The 16,135-nt window shown below is 45.4% G+C and overlaps 1 protein-coding gene across 1 annotated transcript in view; it reads left to right on the top strand.

The window, feature by feature from the left end:
* The window catches only part of plxna2 (plexin A2), a 165,323-nt gene extending 150,960 nt beyond the window's left edge, over window positions 1-14,363 (top strand). Inside the window, exons 27-32 of the mRNA XM_035158656.2 lie at window positions 2,925-3,024; window positions 5,742-5,932; window positions 6,052-6,221; window positions 6,339-6,551; window positions 6,840-6,990; window positions 10,215-14,363. Of these exons, the coding sequence (XP_035014547.1) occupies window positions 2,925-3,024; window positions 5,742-5,932; window positions 6,052-6,221; window positions 6,339-6,551; window positions 6,840-6,990; window positions 10,215-10,310 (921 nt within the window). The 3' untranslated portion in view covers window positions 10,311-14,363. The remainder of the gene's footprint in view (window positions 1-2,924; window positions 3,025-5,741; window positions 5,933-6,051; window positions 6,222-6,338; window positions 6,552-6,839; window positions 6,991-10,214) is intronic.
* Window positions 14,364-16,135: the final 1,772 nt, after the last annotated feature.

The raw sequence follows: 16,135 nt of genomic DNA, 5'->3' as shown, positions 1-16,135 counted from the left end.
CAGCATTAGCAATTCTCATAAACAAGACATTATCATGCAGCAGGGTTGTCACTGTTAAACTATGCTGAGGCTTTTATAAACACTTGTTTGCTACATACATTTTTTGGGGACTCGTGTTCAGTGTCGTCTTCCTCTTTCCCTTTGGCTGAGACTGCGTCAAAACAAAAAGTAAAGTCGGTCCGTAAACTTCTTTCCCCGCCGACCTCTGTGTGTCCTCCCCTCTGCGGCGAAGGAACAGGCGGAGCAGACAGTGATGACCACACCAGGAGAGCCTGCCAGCGAGATCCTGTTACCCACACTTGCAGACATCACTTGGGGCATTTTGGGCTATTTTCAACGGCCCCGGACACAACGGATAGTACTACATCGCTATCTGTTCATTAATCTATCGCTGTTGCTGTCAGTGTAAACCTGAACACACATTGCAGACAGGAGGGAATATAACCAATTTTGGGAGGTAGAATATTCCCTGAGTAAATACGTTGAACAAATATTGTTTTCCATTGAAGAAGAGAGACGCATTTGATTAATCCTGCAGTGCTGCTGCACCCTGAGTCCTATCTGGAGGTTGTAAGAACTTGCACTGATTCCTCCGTGACATATTTCATTGTTTTTAAAACCCAACTTAAATTCAGTCCGTATGCACACTGGCCTTAATCTCTTCAAACGACACTATGTGACACCATGAGAGAGAGTCACATTCACATGCAATCGTCCATTATACATTTCGTCATTCCCGACGACTGTTGCTCGTGTGTTTCCAAGCTACTGGGCAGAGCGTGATTTGCATCAGGATCTGAGGGCACGAATCCAGAAGTGATGGGACCCAGAGGGGACCGAGGCTAGGACCAGGGCTGTGGCTCGTGCTGGGAGCGCTGCGAAGTGAAAGATATGGGCTGACCACACTCTGCTGTCTGGTCAGCTCTACACTGTCTAATGGAAGGTCTTATCACAGGCGGGGCCCACAGCCCTTATCATACCTGCCTCCTATCAGCCCCACACTGGATTATCCCTGAAGGGCGAATCTGCACGCCTTCAATCATTTACTCTATCACAAGGACCCATCTCGGCTGTAGCCTCTCTGTCAGCCATAAAAAGCAGAGAGAAAGAGAGAGGGAGAGATTGAGGGAGGTGTAAAAAGGGAAGGGCGGGCAGAGAGGCTATTTCATGCTCTCCAGGGAAAATGTATCATAGAAGCTTCACGGAAGTCCACTTCGGTGGTGTATTAGAGTTGGTCTGAGCATCGTCAGCCGAGAGGCAGCTATAGGATGGAGAGGCCGTAGGAATTAGGTGCAGGAAAGCAGAGAAAATTGGGAAGGAGAGCGAAGGGTCGGAGACCTTTAGTTGAGGGTGGGGGGGAAGGGGTTATGGCGACCATTTTCATTTCTCTTCAAGAGGTCTGAGAGCCAGAGCTGCATCAGTAAGAGGATTCGTCCAGATTTCATCCTCAGCTTCATTCGTCTCTCCAGCGTGGCCGGTAGAAGCCAGATGGCGAATCCAACTAATAACACAGCCGAGATTAGTTTGGGAAGAGTGGGACAAAGGGGTGAGGACGAGATTGGGGGAATTAGGGGAAGTTTGCTCTCAAGAGAAAGGAGGAATTCAGTAATTGTCCTTTCCACATCCAGCGGCTTATTTTCCCACAAAGGATGTTGACGGAAAAAAACAATTCTTGCTAAAACATATGAAAAGAAGAAATGTCTCCCTCTTCTATATCGACTCTTTGAGGTATTCCTTTTGGAGCCTGGCATTTTACTTTTGTTTACGTCTCCACCGCAGGCTCGTCAGTTTTTCTTCTGTGCAGGGTCTGAAGCAGAAATCCCTCCTCGGGGTTGGGCTGTAAATGCCAGCCAGCAAGTCTGTTTGTTGTTTTAGCTCCCAACAAAAGAACGGCAAGTTTTGTTTGCTGCGTTAGTTGCAGTGGTAATGCTCGCATATTAAAGATTGATTCGGGTGAAATTGGCATTTCATGCACGGTTAGGTTTTAGTGAAGAAGCATCTTACAGCATCTTACAGATGATCCGAAGTGACTGGAAGACGTCATGTAAGGCCAAGTCTCCTTTGTAAATACGAAACCCACCGGGGGAGAAGGATGAACCTCGGTATCTGGCTCTTTTTGATGACACACCGTCTCTTACACAGCCTCCTCTCTTCATCTTTCTCTTTTGAGTCTGATTCACTGCATCTCTAATGCAGTCATTATACCTATGTACTCCTTTTTCTTTACGCCATGAGACACGCAGCCTTCTAGTCTCTCTCCTCCCTCGTCTCTTCCTCTGAGCATCTTATCCTCGTTTCAAACCTCACACCATGTCTCTAATGTTTGTAAAGGGCGATGACAGTGACAGGCATGCGGAGTGCAGCCATCACGCAGCCACTGCACTCCGCCGAGCCGATGGGGCTGTGGTAGCGACCAGCAGGGAGGACAGATATGACAGGGAGGGATGGGTAGCCGAGGGAATTGGGATACATTTTGTTTTTCGTAAGATTATTTACTTGGAACCTGACATTCCCTCTTGTAATCTATATCATTACTTTGATTCAAAGTGTTTCTTTCTCCTGTCTTCATTCAAGAGTGTGGTCTTTTAGTTTGAGAGAGAAACACATTCGGTTTTTGTAATGCTTTCACACAAATACCTTCGCTTGCACTCACTCGCACTTAGATGGATTTCCTGCGCTCTAGCTCTTATCGTGCAAAAACGCTGGTTCTGAATATGCGTGAAGAAGAGAGGAGGAGAAGAGCAGAAGCTGGAGCGCAGGAAATCTGTCCACCAAAAATATCTGAGTGCAAACGCAGAGTTTGAGCACAAGCAGAGCAAATGTAAGAAAAGGAGAATGGAAAATTCCACTTCATTCTAATTATAGCATGTAAATCATCCAAACAATATGATGCTAGCATGTTGCATGTGTCTCTTCTCACGCAGGTGTCGGACCGCTGCGTTGTGGCTCTGGTGCCGAAACAGACCTCGTCATACAACATCCCCACCTCGGCCAGCATATCACGCACCTCCATCAGCAGATACGGTGAGCTTGTGAACCAGATTGTTCTTTTCAGACTCTTTTTTTGGCTGGGAAATGATTCTATTGATTGCGAAATGCCACTTGGCGTATGCTGTTATTATATTCGGCAGTTATGGATGGATTTTCAAGCCTATTCAACAGGTAATCAACAGTTATTTCCATGCAAATGTTGCTATTATTGCTGCACAAACACACAATAATGCTTTTGTTCCAGTTATGAACAAAGCCAGATTCTCTCTCCTTGAGGGTTCAGCTCTGTTTGGAGGAGCTCGTCTTTGTGCTGCCGAGGGGGGGGGTGTTTGCAGCCTTTTTTCTCACTCCAACAGCGTTTGCTGCAGTTAACTGTGCAGCTCGGGTCCAAACTCAGTTGGACGGCACAAGATTGGGATACATGGAGAAAGAGAAAGAAATGGAGAAGAGGTGTGATCGGGAGAAATTCATGATGCTATCGTAACGATGATGCAATACAGAGCAGCCTGCTAGGTGCAGGCAGTAACTATACACACATTCTTATAAATACACCAATCACTGTAAAGATAATTGACAGCTCCCAAAAATGATGTGTATGTATAAATATGGGGAGAGAGGTCATGAGTGACAGCTGACACTGACTTTGGATTGGTCGGGCTGCTGCTTCAGCTGCTCCTCTCTAAATAACTACTGTGCAGACTCCAAATTACGTCATCGGTGCAAGATGTCAGCGCTTAAATCCAGGACATTTTAGCATCGTTACTGTACAGCGGGAGGAAGTGGAGACAGGTCGTCCATCTTTCTCACACAGTCACTGAAATACACCCATACTGCCGCTGGTTACCGACTGTGGTCCTGAGCCAGACACACACACAGCAGCACCAGGCAACTTGGGCTTGCTAATTATTCTCCGTGAATGGTGCTTCACACAAACAGAACAAGATAAGTGAGCAAGGCCAATTATCAGATCGGGGATGGAAAGTGAACACTGCTTTTAAACTGCCGACCACAAAAAACGAAGAACTGAGTTCCTTTTCTCTCTGAGCAATTACAAGACTCTGAACCTGGAGGTGCTCAGTGGAAGCGTTTTGTCTCCAGGGTGGGTTCTGTGAAATAATGTGGAGTGACATTTGAAACGGAGCTGATGAGGAATATCCATGATGACCTTTAAAAGATTGCAGAACACTTTATTACTCTATGAAACAAAGCACCTTACTGTTGTGAGGAAAGACAGGAGGACGATATAAAACCAAAGCTTTGTAAACAGATGTGGAGGAAACCTTCAGCGCATTAAGATGTTTTTTCTTCTTAATCTGGACGTTACAATCTGTCGTGGAATAGAGCTCCAGTGAGGCTTCAGTCTCAGTTGTTTTTGTGTTTTATTTTTGTGTGTTGTTTGTTGCGGCTGCTCAGACGCTGGAGTTGCGTTTGCCACGGCAGAGGAAGCAGAAGCTCTGCTGGCATGAGCCCGTCCCTCATCAATCACTGTTTGACGCAGCAGGCACAGCTGCACCGCGACACTTGCTGATGGATTCATACCAATTTAACGTTCAACACTTAGCATCTTGACTCAATTTACACCCCCGGCACCCACCCGCTCCTCCCTGCAGCCTTAAAATCAGCCCGAACACAACTCCCCTGCAGCCCCACTGTGCCCAGGAGCTGGGGACGGCAGTGAGAGAGGGAAGGGGCTGTGGGTCATATAGAGGGAGGGGAGTTGAGAAAAGGCTGAGGGTGCAGGGGGGGATGGAGGGGATGACGAAATAGCGAGGCAGTAAAATCCAGTGACTGGATTAAGATGGGATTTGGGACCTCAAATCCACCCTGCATACAGCCACGTACATCCAAAGCCCCTTACTCAGGCCCTGGTCCCTCGGGGCCACTCCAGAGGTGCAAGCCGTGCTTACTTGGAACGTGTAAGTGGCTGTAACGGCGGCAAAAAGCTTTGTTGTTGCTCCGCTCAGCTTTTGAAGGCAGGTGAGAAAGCTTCTCGTGGAGATCCTGTATCTCTGGAGAGCGCGCTGCCAGCAGTAGATGCCTGCTAATTAGGGAAACTATAAAACCAGCATCATTCAGACTGAGTGAGGAAGAGCAAGGAGGCCGGAACACGAGAGCCGAGACGAGGAGAGTGTACGTATCGGTGGATGAAGGAGGGTGGCTTCAGTGCGTAACAAATTAAGGATCTTTTGATGCGTTGATTAGAGTGGGACATTTTCAACATGGCATTGGCACAATGTGGCAGGGAAGAGCCAATTATGACGGCTTTTAAGAGCAGCCAGACACAGAGGCAGGGATGATATAAGCAGGGAAATGGAGAAAAAAAATACAATTCAGGATGGACGTGGAAACCAGAGAATAAATATGTTGTTTTCTCTAAATGCCGCCGTCCTGAACGTTGTGTCTAATGTAGGAAAACGGGCTTTTACCCACCTTGTGTCACCAAGGATACCGATATCAAGAGGGATGGCACGAATCAATGCAAAGCCAGGCACCAGCAACTCCCCCGTTCAGCACTTTGCTGTTCTGTGAAATTATGCACCACTGCAATATCCCCCCCAGCCTGGCTTAGAGCAGGATTCAGCTTTGTAATGAGTTACAAAGGAGAGATGGAAATGAGAGAGGTGCCGTGCGTGTGTGTGTGTGAGTGGGTGTGCTATTTTAGCTGTATGCTTAAATTACACAAAGGGAAGCTTTTGTAATCACAGTCATTTAGTCTTACCGATAATTTATTTTTGTCTTTTCCCGGACAGACTCGTCGTTCCGCTACACGGGAAGTCCCGACAGCCTGCGATCGCGTGCCCCCATGATCACCCCCGATCTGGAAAGCGGTGTGAAGGTGTGGCATCTGGTGAAGAACCACGAGCACGGCGACCAGAAGGAAGGAGACCGCGGCAGCAAGATGGTCTCTGAGATTTATCTGACCCGGCTGCTAGCGACCAAGGTACATCAATACTCTCCTCTACTCCCAACATGCTCAGTTCTCATTGACGTTTATCCTGACGTCGCTGCATTCAGGTCGTGTTTTTAACGGCATGTGTGCACCTTCCATTCTTCTCCCAGGGTACACTACAAAAATTTGTCGACGACCTATTTGAGACGTTGTTCAGCACGGTCCACAGGGGGAGCTCTCTTCCCTTGGCCATCAAATACATGTTCGACTTCCTGGACGAGCAGGCGGACAAACATGCCATTCATGACACAGACGTACGTCACACATGGAAAAGCAACTGGTAAGGCGACTGTACACCGTGATGTAACTTCTCCTTTCATCACACGACGGCTTCAACCGACCCTCTCAGATAACTTCTGTCTGTCTCTCACCGATTCTCTTTGTCTCCCTCCTGCAGCCTCCCATTGCGTTTCTGGGTGAACGTGATCAAGAACCCGCAGTTTGTGTTTGACATCCACAAGAGCAGCATCACGGACGCCTGTCTGTCCGTCGTGGCTCAAACCTTCATGGACTCCTGCTCCACATCAGAGCACCGCCTTGGCAAAGACTCTCCATCCAATAAGCTGCTCTACGCTAAAGATATCCCCAATTACAAGAGCTGGGTAGAGAGGTAGGAGCCGGAGCAGCCTCAGTCTGATCCCCCCCCTTGTCTCATCTTTTTTTGCATCCTCTTGAAATAAAAGCTGTGATATTTGGGAAATGGATTCACGATTATCTTTAGTCTCCGCTTCACTACTCAGCCAGATTCTGTTAAAGTATTTTGTGTCAGCAGGCCCCCGTTGTTAGTGGAAGTGATATTATGACTTAAATATGTGACTTTAGAGAATTCAGGGTCTCAACTGAGCTTTTACATGGACTCAGCGTGTCTCTAATGTCGCTGCTTTGTCTGGGTCCTCAGGTACTACGCTGACATCAACCGGCTGCCATCCATCAGCGACCAGGACATGAATGCGTATTTGGCAGAGCAGGCCAGACTCCACTCCACAGAGTTCAACATGCTCAGCGCGCTCAACGAGATCTATTCCTACATCAGCAAGTACAGCGAGGAGGTCGGTGACATCTGCCTACACTCATGTATTTGCACTCAAACACAAAAATGAGCACGTACAGTTGAGCGATTCTGCATCCTTCTCCTTAATATGTGAGGGAGAATCATACAAGTTTGGGGGAGGATATATGAAAAGTTGTGGTGCATTAGGCAGGAATCAGGTTCAGGGGCAGTTTAGTACAAAAACTGAAATAACAGAGGTGTTGTGGAAGCAAGACTGCAACAGAAAGAAAGCAAACGGGAACTTAAAAATACATTTATGATATTTTGCAACGTCTGTCTAATAATTCCAGAAATCTCTGTGTCTGTGTCTCGCACATCTCAAGAACCATTTATCTTATTGGCTTCACAATTGTCGTGTGTGTTGTTAAGGGCCCAAGGAAGTGCAGTGTTTCAAATTTAATGCGATTTGAACACGTGATACGTTCAATAATAATAAACTTTGAATAAACAGGTGACCAAGGTCACAATGACAGCTGATATACCAGACCAGGGTTTTCGGGTTTTCTACAGCTCTCTGTGCAGCAGCGGGGGTGATGCAGCCTCAAGGTTCTGCAGACTGACTCCTGCAGCAGGTCTTCATCTGCTGAGACTCAATTACTTCAGGTCTCTCTTACCCTTTCATAAAGAAAAGCTGCAACCAGCGTCACCACAGCCCAAAGAGGAGATGCTGTTATTCTTAATTAAATCTCATAAGACATTTACTTCTATATTCTATTAAAAACATCCTCCGTATTAACACCAGCTCCATCCATTATCTCTCTCTCTCTATTTTCCCTCTCTCGCTTTTTGCCTTTTCCATGTAATGACTCCTGATGCATTAACAATACAAAGTCCAACAGAAAGGTTACATTATAATTTCATTATGTAACGGGGGGTTTTTTTCTCAGCTGCCGTTGAACCAGTGGCTCTTATTAAATGTTTAGTTATATTGTTAAGTATTCCTATGCAGTATAATTTCTTCTCTGAGCTCGCTGCTCTCCTCCTGTGAACTCCACACCGAGCTGCACTCCACTTGCACATTTTACCTGGAGGGCAGTCCCAGGCGCTGATTGCATAATGAGCTCCTGCCTTCGTGAATCAGCCGCTAATTACGGGCAGATTGTGAGCACAAATTGAACGAAAGGCACGCCGCAGATTTAACCCACACTTTAACGTATGTATAACTCGCCCTCGGTGTTTGCAGACTATTCATATCTGGCTGAAGGTTAGTGAGGTCAGCTCCGAGTCTTCAGTAGACCTCCCCAAAGCCCAGAGGTGTGGTGAGACCTGAGCTTAACAAGGCAGGGTGTCTGATCTGTGAAGGAGAAAGTGGATGTCGACACACTCAGAGTTAGAATGAGCTACCTGTTATATAGGGCGTAGAATCATAGGCCACGCAAACACACCCATGCTGTTAGATCACATAGAAATGGAGGGAGGGAAGAGTAAGGAAAGAGCATTCATGGAGACATTCTGCTTCTAATGTCAGATCCTCCTCTGGGAAGCATTAGCCTGACCTTTCTGTTGGACCACAGTATCTCTCTCTCTCTCTCTCTCTCTCTCTCTCTCTCTCTGCCTCCTCCTTCCTGTGCAATTCTTCTCTTTTTACCCATTACCCCTTTTGCTCTCCGTGCATTTAACACACTCGCTTTTGCAACATTCGCAGTTGCCGCTGTCGGTTGCACACATACGGCGGGACGTGTGCACACGCATTCGTTTTGCACATACACCTCTTCACTCCTATCCAGTGTCTCCTATCTCTTCAGATCACAGTGCCTAGGAAAAACCTCATCTAGCCCCTGTAAACGCTCGTTCATTCTCACTCCGCCCTTCACAAAGGGGCTGTGTGCCGGGCGAACCAGGCCAGAGCGGCAGCCTGCTTAAATGGATTTGGGAGATGGTGGTGGGAGCTGCACCTGCATACAGTGCTACAGATTAATAATAGATTGCTATCTGGCCCGATGAGGAGGAGGAAGCGCTGTGCTCGTAGCTGCCAGACTTTAAGAGCACTTAAGCAGATGAGTGGAAGATGGTAGGTGGGCAGGCAGAGGCTGTGTTCTGCAGAAGGACCGGCAGCAAACAAAGGTTCGCCGTGCAGAGTGAAAAGAGAGCAAGAGCGCTGCCGACATGTTTTTTTACGACAAAAAGCAGACAGTTAATTTTTACTGCATAAACGGCGGACGCTCGTACAGCCTGCCAACGCCAAACTCCTGAAAATTAATATTGTGATCGTGACTGGCTGAAGGACGGAAAGACTTAAATGACTTTCCCATCAACGGAGACATGATACACCTCATAAAATGTCCCAAAGCACCAAAATAAACATGGTACTGTGTGTTGTTTTACAGCAGTGGATATCGTGAGAGGGGGGCCGACACAAACCAGATATTTTATTAATATTTATTACAGATTTATTTTCCTACCTCTGAATAAAGAGGTGACAAAGAAACTGAATAAGTAAAGGAAAAATAATATTTGTAATCTAAAACGTGACCCAACATGGAAAATGGCCCCCCTCATATTAATCCATTATTCATCTCTTACTTCAGAATAATTTAAATCACATATTGCATAAGCAGGACCGATGAATTATTTTGTTTTAATTATAAATTATTGAATCAAACACTGCTTGCAGCGCAGTGTAGACTGATGTGAAATTGATCTAATGTAATAAACATACACGGCAGCAAACCATTGTTCAAATAACGGCTGCAGCATTTGGATGCATCCATTTGAAAGGTGTGGAAGACACATTGTAATACATGTATTTTTTTCCACACTTTTACATTCATATTAAAGACCTTTTCCGTGTATGTTGGTGTCACCCTGACACAGATTGGTCCTGACAGGGCAGACGCCAGATGAGAGAGATGAGAGCAGAGCCTGTCTCAATCCCTTTTGAACCCTACTTGACAAATGCCAAATTTACGAGATGGGGCTGAGAAGATAAAACAGGAAAAGCTAATACGCAAACGTGTCTCAATGTTGTCAGAGACAAAGGCGCTGATGTAACTCTTTCGTGTGATGTCTGTAACAGAAACCTAAAAATCCACGCCACTCCGTAAAAAATGTAATTCTAGGTTTTGAAACACCAAAGCAGCAGACGCCCATTACTCGCTATTAAAGGTCATCAGATCTAATTCTGTGAATGTATCATAACAAGGATGGAATCACACACACACACACACACACACACACATCTTTTATGGCTGGTATCTGACCAGTTCCTTTGTGTCTGTACAGATCATGGCTGCTCTGGAGCAGGACGAGCAGGCGAGGAAACAGCGGCTCGGCTACAAGGTGGAGCAGCTCATCTCTGCAATGTCCCTCGAGAGCTGAGAGTGACCCCTGCTGACGAGCAGAGGGAACGAGGAAGAGCGGACCACAGTCTCTACTGGACCTTCCAAAATGGTCCCACATTACTTACCTCTCGTCGTGGGGGGGGGGGGGCCTCAACCACGAGCCGGACCTGGGACCTCTTGTATTCACGGCCCGACAGACACACAACTGCATTCATTTGTCACACTCCCTCTTTGACTTTCATGAGCTAAGGGCCCACAGACTGAGACAGAGGCCCCTGCAGCTGGGGCCGAAAGTGACACGAGGAAGGAACGTCAGCGGAGAACACATGGCTTGTATTTATTTTATTTTTTGTTTGCTTTTTGTTTTCTCAAAGGACATTTTCTCTCAGTTTAACAGGAAAGTGGGTGCATGCGCGTGTGTGTTTGTGTGTGTGTGTGTGTGTGTGTGTGTGTGTGTGTACTGAGGAAGACTCCTGCAAAGACTGTGAGAGCAAATGGAGATTTATTCTCTACTCTCATCCGAGTGTGAAATGGAGAAAAAAAAGAAAGGAGAAGCGAGAAGCACAGGAGCAAACCTCACGTTGGACAGCGACGCTCAGATTTCGCAGATTTTATTTTTGTACTTGTACATGTGAATATTATCAGTTGCAGTTGAAATACCCCCAGGATGCTGTTGTACAGAGACATGGACAGAGTGACGCTGCATCGGGGTGGCGTGGTCGTTATACAGGCCATGATCCATGTCTTCTCTCCCTCCCTGCCTCCTCGGACTTGATGCTTCAACGTGACTCGGACAAAAACGTCTCCGCTCTTTATCCAATCAGATGTGTACAGGAAACTCTGTGCACGCGCGTCATCGAAGAGTCAAATGAACTCCGCTGGTGGTGGTCACGGCTCAGCCAGCATGCTCGCACCTAGACTGAGGATGACGACGGACGAGGTCTATACAGTGTATTTAGGAGATGACCTTGACTCAGCATCACTCGGGCGTCCAAGGCTTTCTCCAGCAGTTAGGTCATCTGTGTGTGTGCCGGTCGATAACTTGCCAATCAGTGTCTGTGAATGTACAAAATGTTTTTATTTGTTTTGTTTTGAGTGTACGTCTATTTGAGTTTTATCAAAACACAAAGGGACTCAGTTGAACTGAGCTCCGTAGATATTTACAGCATCAAGTGTCAACTGTCCTGACCCCAAAACCGTCCGGCTGCGTTTATCATCCACTTTTCTGCTCGAGGAGAGTGTATCGTCGAGCAGTTATTACAAACCAGTGGCTGTGTGTGTGAAGATGGATGACAGGTCTTCTTCACCTTCTGGATAAAACCCTGGATGAACACCCCAACTTGAAAGATTATCCAATGTGTTCTTTGACTTTTTAGTTTGGTCTGTGTCCCATCTGCTAACATGGAGGAGGTGGGATTTAAGACCTAATCTTCAGCCAGCCACCAGGGGGTGATCCTGTTATTTTGACTTCTCTTTTGAGGATCTGTCGTGTCGTCCATCTTCACAGCATTTAGAGTCTATTAGATACCAGACAAGACCCTTTGGTAAAACTCTGTTTGTATCCGTGGGAACTTTCTGTTTCCTCTGCATGCGATCGCACATCACAATGTTTTTTTTTAAGGGTCCATCTTTGATTTTATCAAGTGCCAACGAGTCCTGCCAGTTCTTGTTGGCCAGTTGAGACGGCAGCTGATGGGAGATCTTACCCGACCACCGTCCACGTCTTCGCACGGACAATAAAAAGCCTACAGCCGCGTGGGTCGACTTTGACCAAGTGCCAAAAGATCCTGTCGTTTCCGATTCTTCGCTAATGTGTCAAAAATCGGTTTATGCTTTACAGAGGGAGCCAAGCTCTCGTATTTTGGAGTGTGGAGCCGGTTGAGGTTGAAGCGCGAATAACTGGAGTTTAAAAAGTCTCGAAAGGTACGAAACCCTGAGCAGGAGAAAAAGAGGATGGAGTTCAAAAAAACATAAACACACACACACAAGACAGGAGTATGTTTCATGTTTTGTGGATGCGTCTTCAGACTTAAACCAAACAGTCACCAGCTAAAAGGCCGATGTAACCTTCCAACCTTCTAGCTGGACGACGACAAACTGTAGATTCCGTCCTCTGGATATAATTTTCCTCTCAGATATATATTTGCTTGTTGTTTACATCAAGTACTTGAACATATGTAGTACTAAAGGTTTGTACAGTGCAGTACTGCAAGTGTGTGTGTGTGTGTGTGTGTGTGCTGAGAGTGTGAAAAACACCATGGGCGGGTGAAAGGTGCTTCTTTTTCTCTGTGGCCTTAGATACCCACCTGCATGTTCACGATCTTATTAGTCCTCGACTCATCACATTTCTCTCAGTGCTTCTCGGAGCCCAGCGGTTTTTTTTTTTTGGGTGATACCTGGCCCGGGCGCTCGGCTGCCAGATAAAGTGAGAGGAAAGGTGAAGAGGGTACGGGCCCGGCTCAGGCAGACATCGCCTCGCTCGGCGCCCAGTTTGCCTGCGCTGTTTGAAGAGAAGTGTCGAGAAGCGAGGGAGAGAGGGGAAGGTAGAGAGAGAGAGCGAGAGAGAGAGAGAGAACCCCTTTAGCTCTAGTTTCCTGCTCCGGCTTTGAAGCTGCTCTTTGATGTGAGTCAGTTGTGTGCACAGTGTGATCAGGAGATGGGGGGGAAAAAAGAAGAAACATCAAACTCGCAGCCAAGGAGAAATGTAAGATGAGGTGATGATTGACGCGCTATTACTGAGCCTGGCCAGTGGGGGGCAGAAGTGGGTAAGAGTGGTTGTGTTTTGCTCCTTCGTTTGAAAAAGCACCTTTTTTTTCGCTCCCTGACTCAAACATGTAGGTACACAACAGATTCAGAGCGCAAACACACGAAGCTTCTTCCTTTTGATTAAGGTGTCTTCCCAATTTCAGCGAATAGAATTGTATCCTCCTCATACCTCACATTGCTTGTATGGAGTAATGCTTTTTTTTTTTTTTATCATTTTAACAGGACGTAAATGCCTTTTCCTTTTCCCAAGGGATGAACTGTAGGTGTGTTAAAGTCCCTCCGACACTTAGCGGAGTCCCCTGTTGTCAGATCTGAAATCAGACACACACAAATTAGAGTCGAGAGTGTTTGATTTTTTCCCTCAAAGATCATTTATATCATCGCCTCCTTTTGTCTCGTGTGAGATTTTTTTTGCATGCGTTATATTTCATGCTTCAGTTCTGTGTGGTTTCTCCACGTCGAGCCGCGCCGCCAACAGTCGAACTGCGTTTCTTCCCGAAAGCCCATTTGTACGCGTCTTAAATCACAGCTGAATGCACCTTTTCTTTTGTGAAAGAGATTTCTTTTGGTGGGGGGGGGGGGGTTGTTTTTGTTACTTATTGCTTGTTTCCATGCTTGATTCTGGGAACCTTTTCAATTCAGTTTGAAGTGAGAAGAAGGAAGCATGTTTACTCTTTCTGCAGCGCAGAAGGAAGTTTGACTGCCAGTAGTGACACGGAGAGACGCTCATAAACACGACCTCATTCCAGCTCAAGCTGATTGCAAACTGAAGATGCTATGTGCACTTTTTTCTTTTTTGGGGGGCTCTCGGTGTAATGTGTTGCCGAAGAGATGATGTTGCGGTTTTTTTCTGGCACATGTCGTCATCCCTATAGAGGACAAAGCATTTTTTATTGTTTGTTTCATGGCATCAGACTGAGGAACTGAAATCCAGATCAATGTAATAATCTCAATTATCACCAAGTATAAAATGAGTATCCTTCCATTTTAAACACGTTGTAAACAAACCCTTTTTAGACACTGGAGTTCTGTAAAATAGTAATTACTGGCAATGATGATGACGATGATGATGATGATGATGATGATGATGATAATAATAATGGCTGTCTGTTCTTCTTGTTTTATAAAAGTGTTGTGAAAAATTGTAAGAAACTTAAAGTATTTAAAAAAGTTTGTTCTCTTGTTTTTTATTTGCTTTGGTTTTTGTTATGATAATATATTATTGTGTACCTATTGTAAATATGAAGCACACCTATTTTGCAAGCCAAGGATTCACTTTGTACTGTTGTTATATATAAATAAACTTTGCTGGTTAAAAATTGCATAGAGCTGAAATCTGTATCCACGTCTTTTTGTTTGAGACACAATTAACAACCAGTCACTCATAGACAAAATATCAAATGTTGAATATAAAAATTATACAAACATGGTTTAAATGTTGAAATAATATAATAATGAAAGTAAAGTAAAATACAAGAAAAGAAGGTTAAGCAATTAAATTGAGGATTAACAAGGTGCCAGAGTTAATTATAATTGAATTTAATTCTGTCTTTTTATTGATTTACTCGTTAGAAAATCAATTTACTTGTTCTTTTTTATTTGAAATAGAATAAATCATGTTCCAGAGGCCAGAAACATGATTTCTGAAGCCACCTTGACCTTTGACCTTAAACATGTTATCAGTTCATCTGTGAGTGTTAACATTCTGATTCGTGAGATCCCAAATTTGAAGGGATCTCTCGAGGCATTGTGGGATTTGGAGTTCAGATAAATAAACATGTTTTGAATCATGTCACAAGCGTAAAACAATGTTTATTTTGTTCGAATTTTGTTCGAATTCAAAGCGCATTTTTAGACATTTACTCGTTTACACAACAGAGAAAATGTCATCCGCTGGAAACACAAGTTACGCTGAATATAAAAATGTTTGTGTTGTGTTGCGTTTGTGCCGATTTGACTGAGTTACGGCTCAGAAGAGAAAGGAGCGTGAGCGTGATTCAAATTGCGCAATTGTGCACCGAGGGTCTGGGAGTGCTGCAAATTGCCTCGTTGAAACTGCTGCTGCCGACTGTGTTGATGAAGGAGCCCAACCACAATATCTAGTATCCTGTTGTTTCCAGCGCTGTGGTGTTATACCTGTCACTTTCTCCTCACACCTCCCATCGGGGGGGGAGAGACTCACAGTTTGAAAACCTCTGTCCTGAGGCACATGTCTGGCACATCCCCAAACTCCTTCAGTGTATGTGGGCGCCAGGGAGACAAAGTTTACAACTCGGCCCTCACCTGCTGCTCTGAGTTCATCCTCTATTTCCCACTCACTTCCTTTCCTGGCCAGCAGCTACCGGAGTAACCCAGGGCTGTAACATGCTGAATGGTGGTAGTTTGTCTTCATGCAGCTCCTCTGCACCATCACGGGGCCCCGCGATCACATTAGGTTTCTGCCGGAGGTTTGGGTCAGTGTGTTTATCTGGAGTAGAAATGGCCCCGAGGTCAGCGAGCCGGCAGAAAACGACTGCGGACGACCACTGAGGCGCAAGTGCAAGTGCTCATACTTTCCAATAACTGTCCAACCGGTTGGATGCAGCTTTGTTATACTAGAGAGAAGCAGGAGACAGAAGCTGCAGGTGAGTGGGCAGAGAGAGAACTAGGAAAGACGTTCAATCAGAATCAGATTTATGTATCATAATATATCATATAGGAATTTGACTCCGGTGTAGTTGCGCTCGGTGGACTTACACAAATACACGTACAATAAACGTGACCACTATGTGCAATAGAGATAAACTGTACAAGAAAGTAAAGCAACAGGAAACAAAAATGTGCAACAAGAAACATTTAACCACTAATTATGACCAGAGGAAAATAGTGCAGTGCAACAAATATGGATCGATAACAAACAGGTTACTTATATGGTGCAGAGTTGCTGAATCAAGAATGGATCGTTATGTGCAGGATGCAAGGTATATACACACAAGGTATGTTGATCCTATTTAAGGTAGTGCATTTGTATAATAGTATATACTTTATATATATATATACTATTGACTTTTCATGTACTCTCTTTGTGCTTCCATCATGAAATAACGAAACCAAACT

The sequence above is a fragment of the Hippoglossus stenolepis genome, chromosome 6 (assembly GCF_022539355.2).
Source record: "Hippoglossus stenolepis isolate QCI-W04-F060 chromosome 6, HSTE1.2, whole genome shotgun sequence".
NCBI classification, from domain to species: domain Eukaryota; kingdom Metazoa; phylum Chordata; class Actinopteri; order Pleuronectiformes; family Pleuronectidae; genus Hippoglossus; species Hippoglossus stenolepis.
This window is presented reverse-complemented; position numbering and strand designations above follow the sequence as displayed.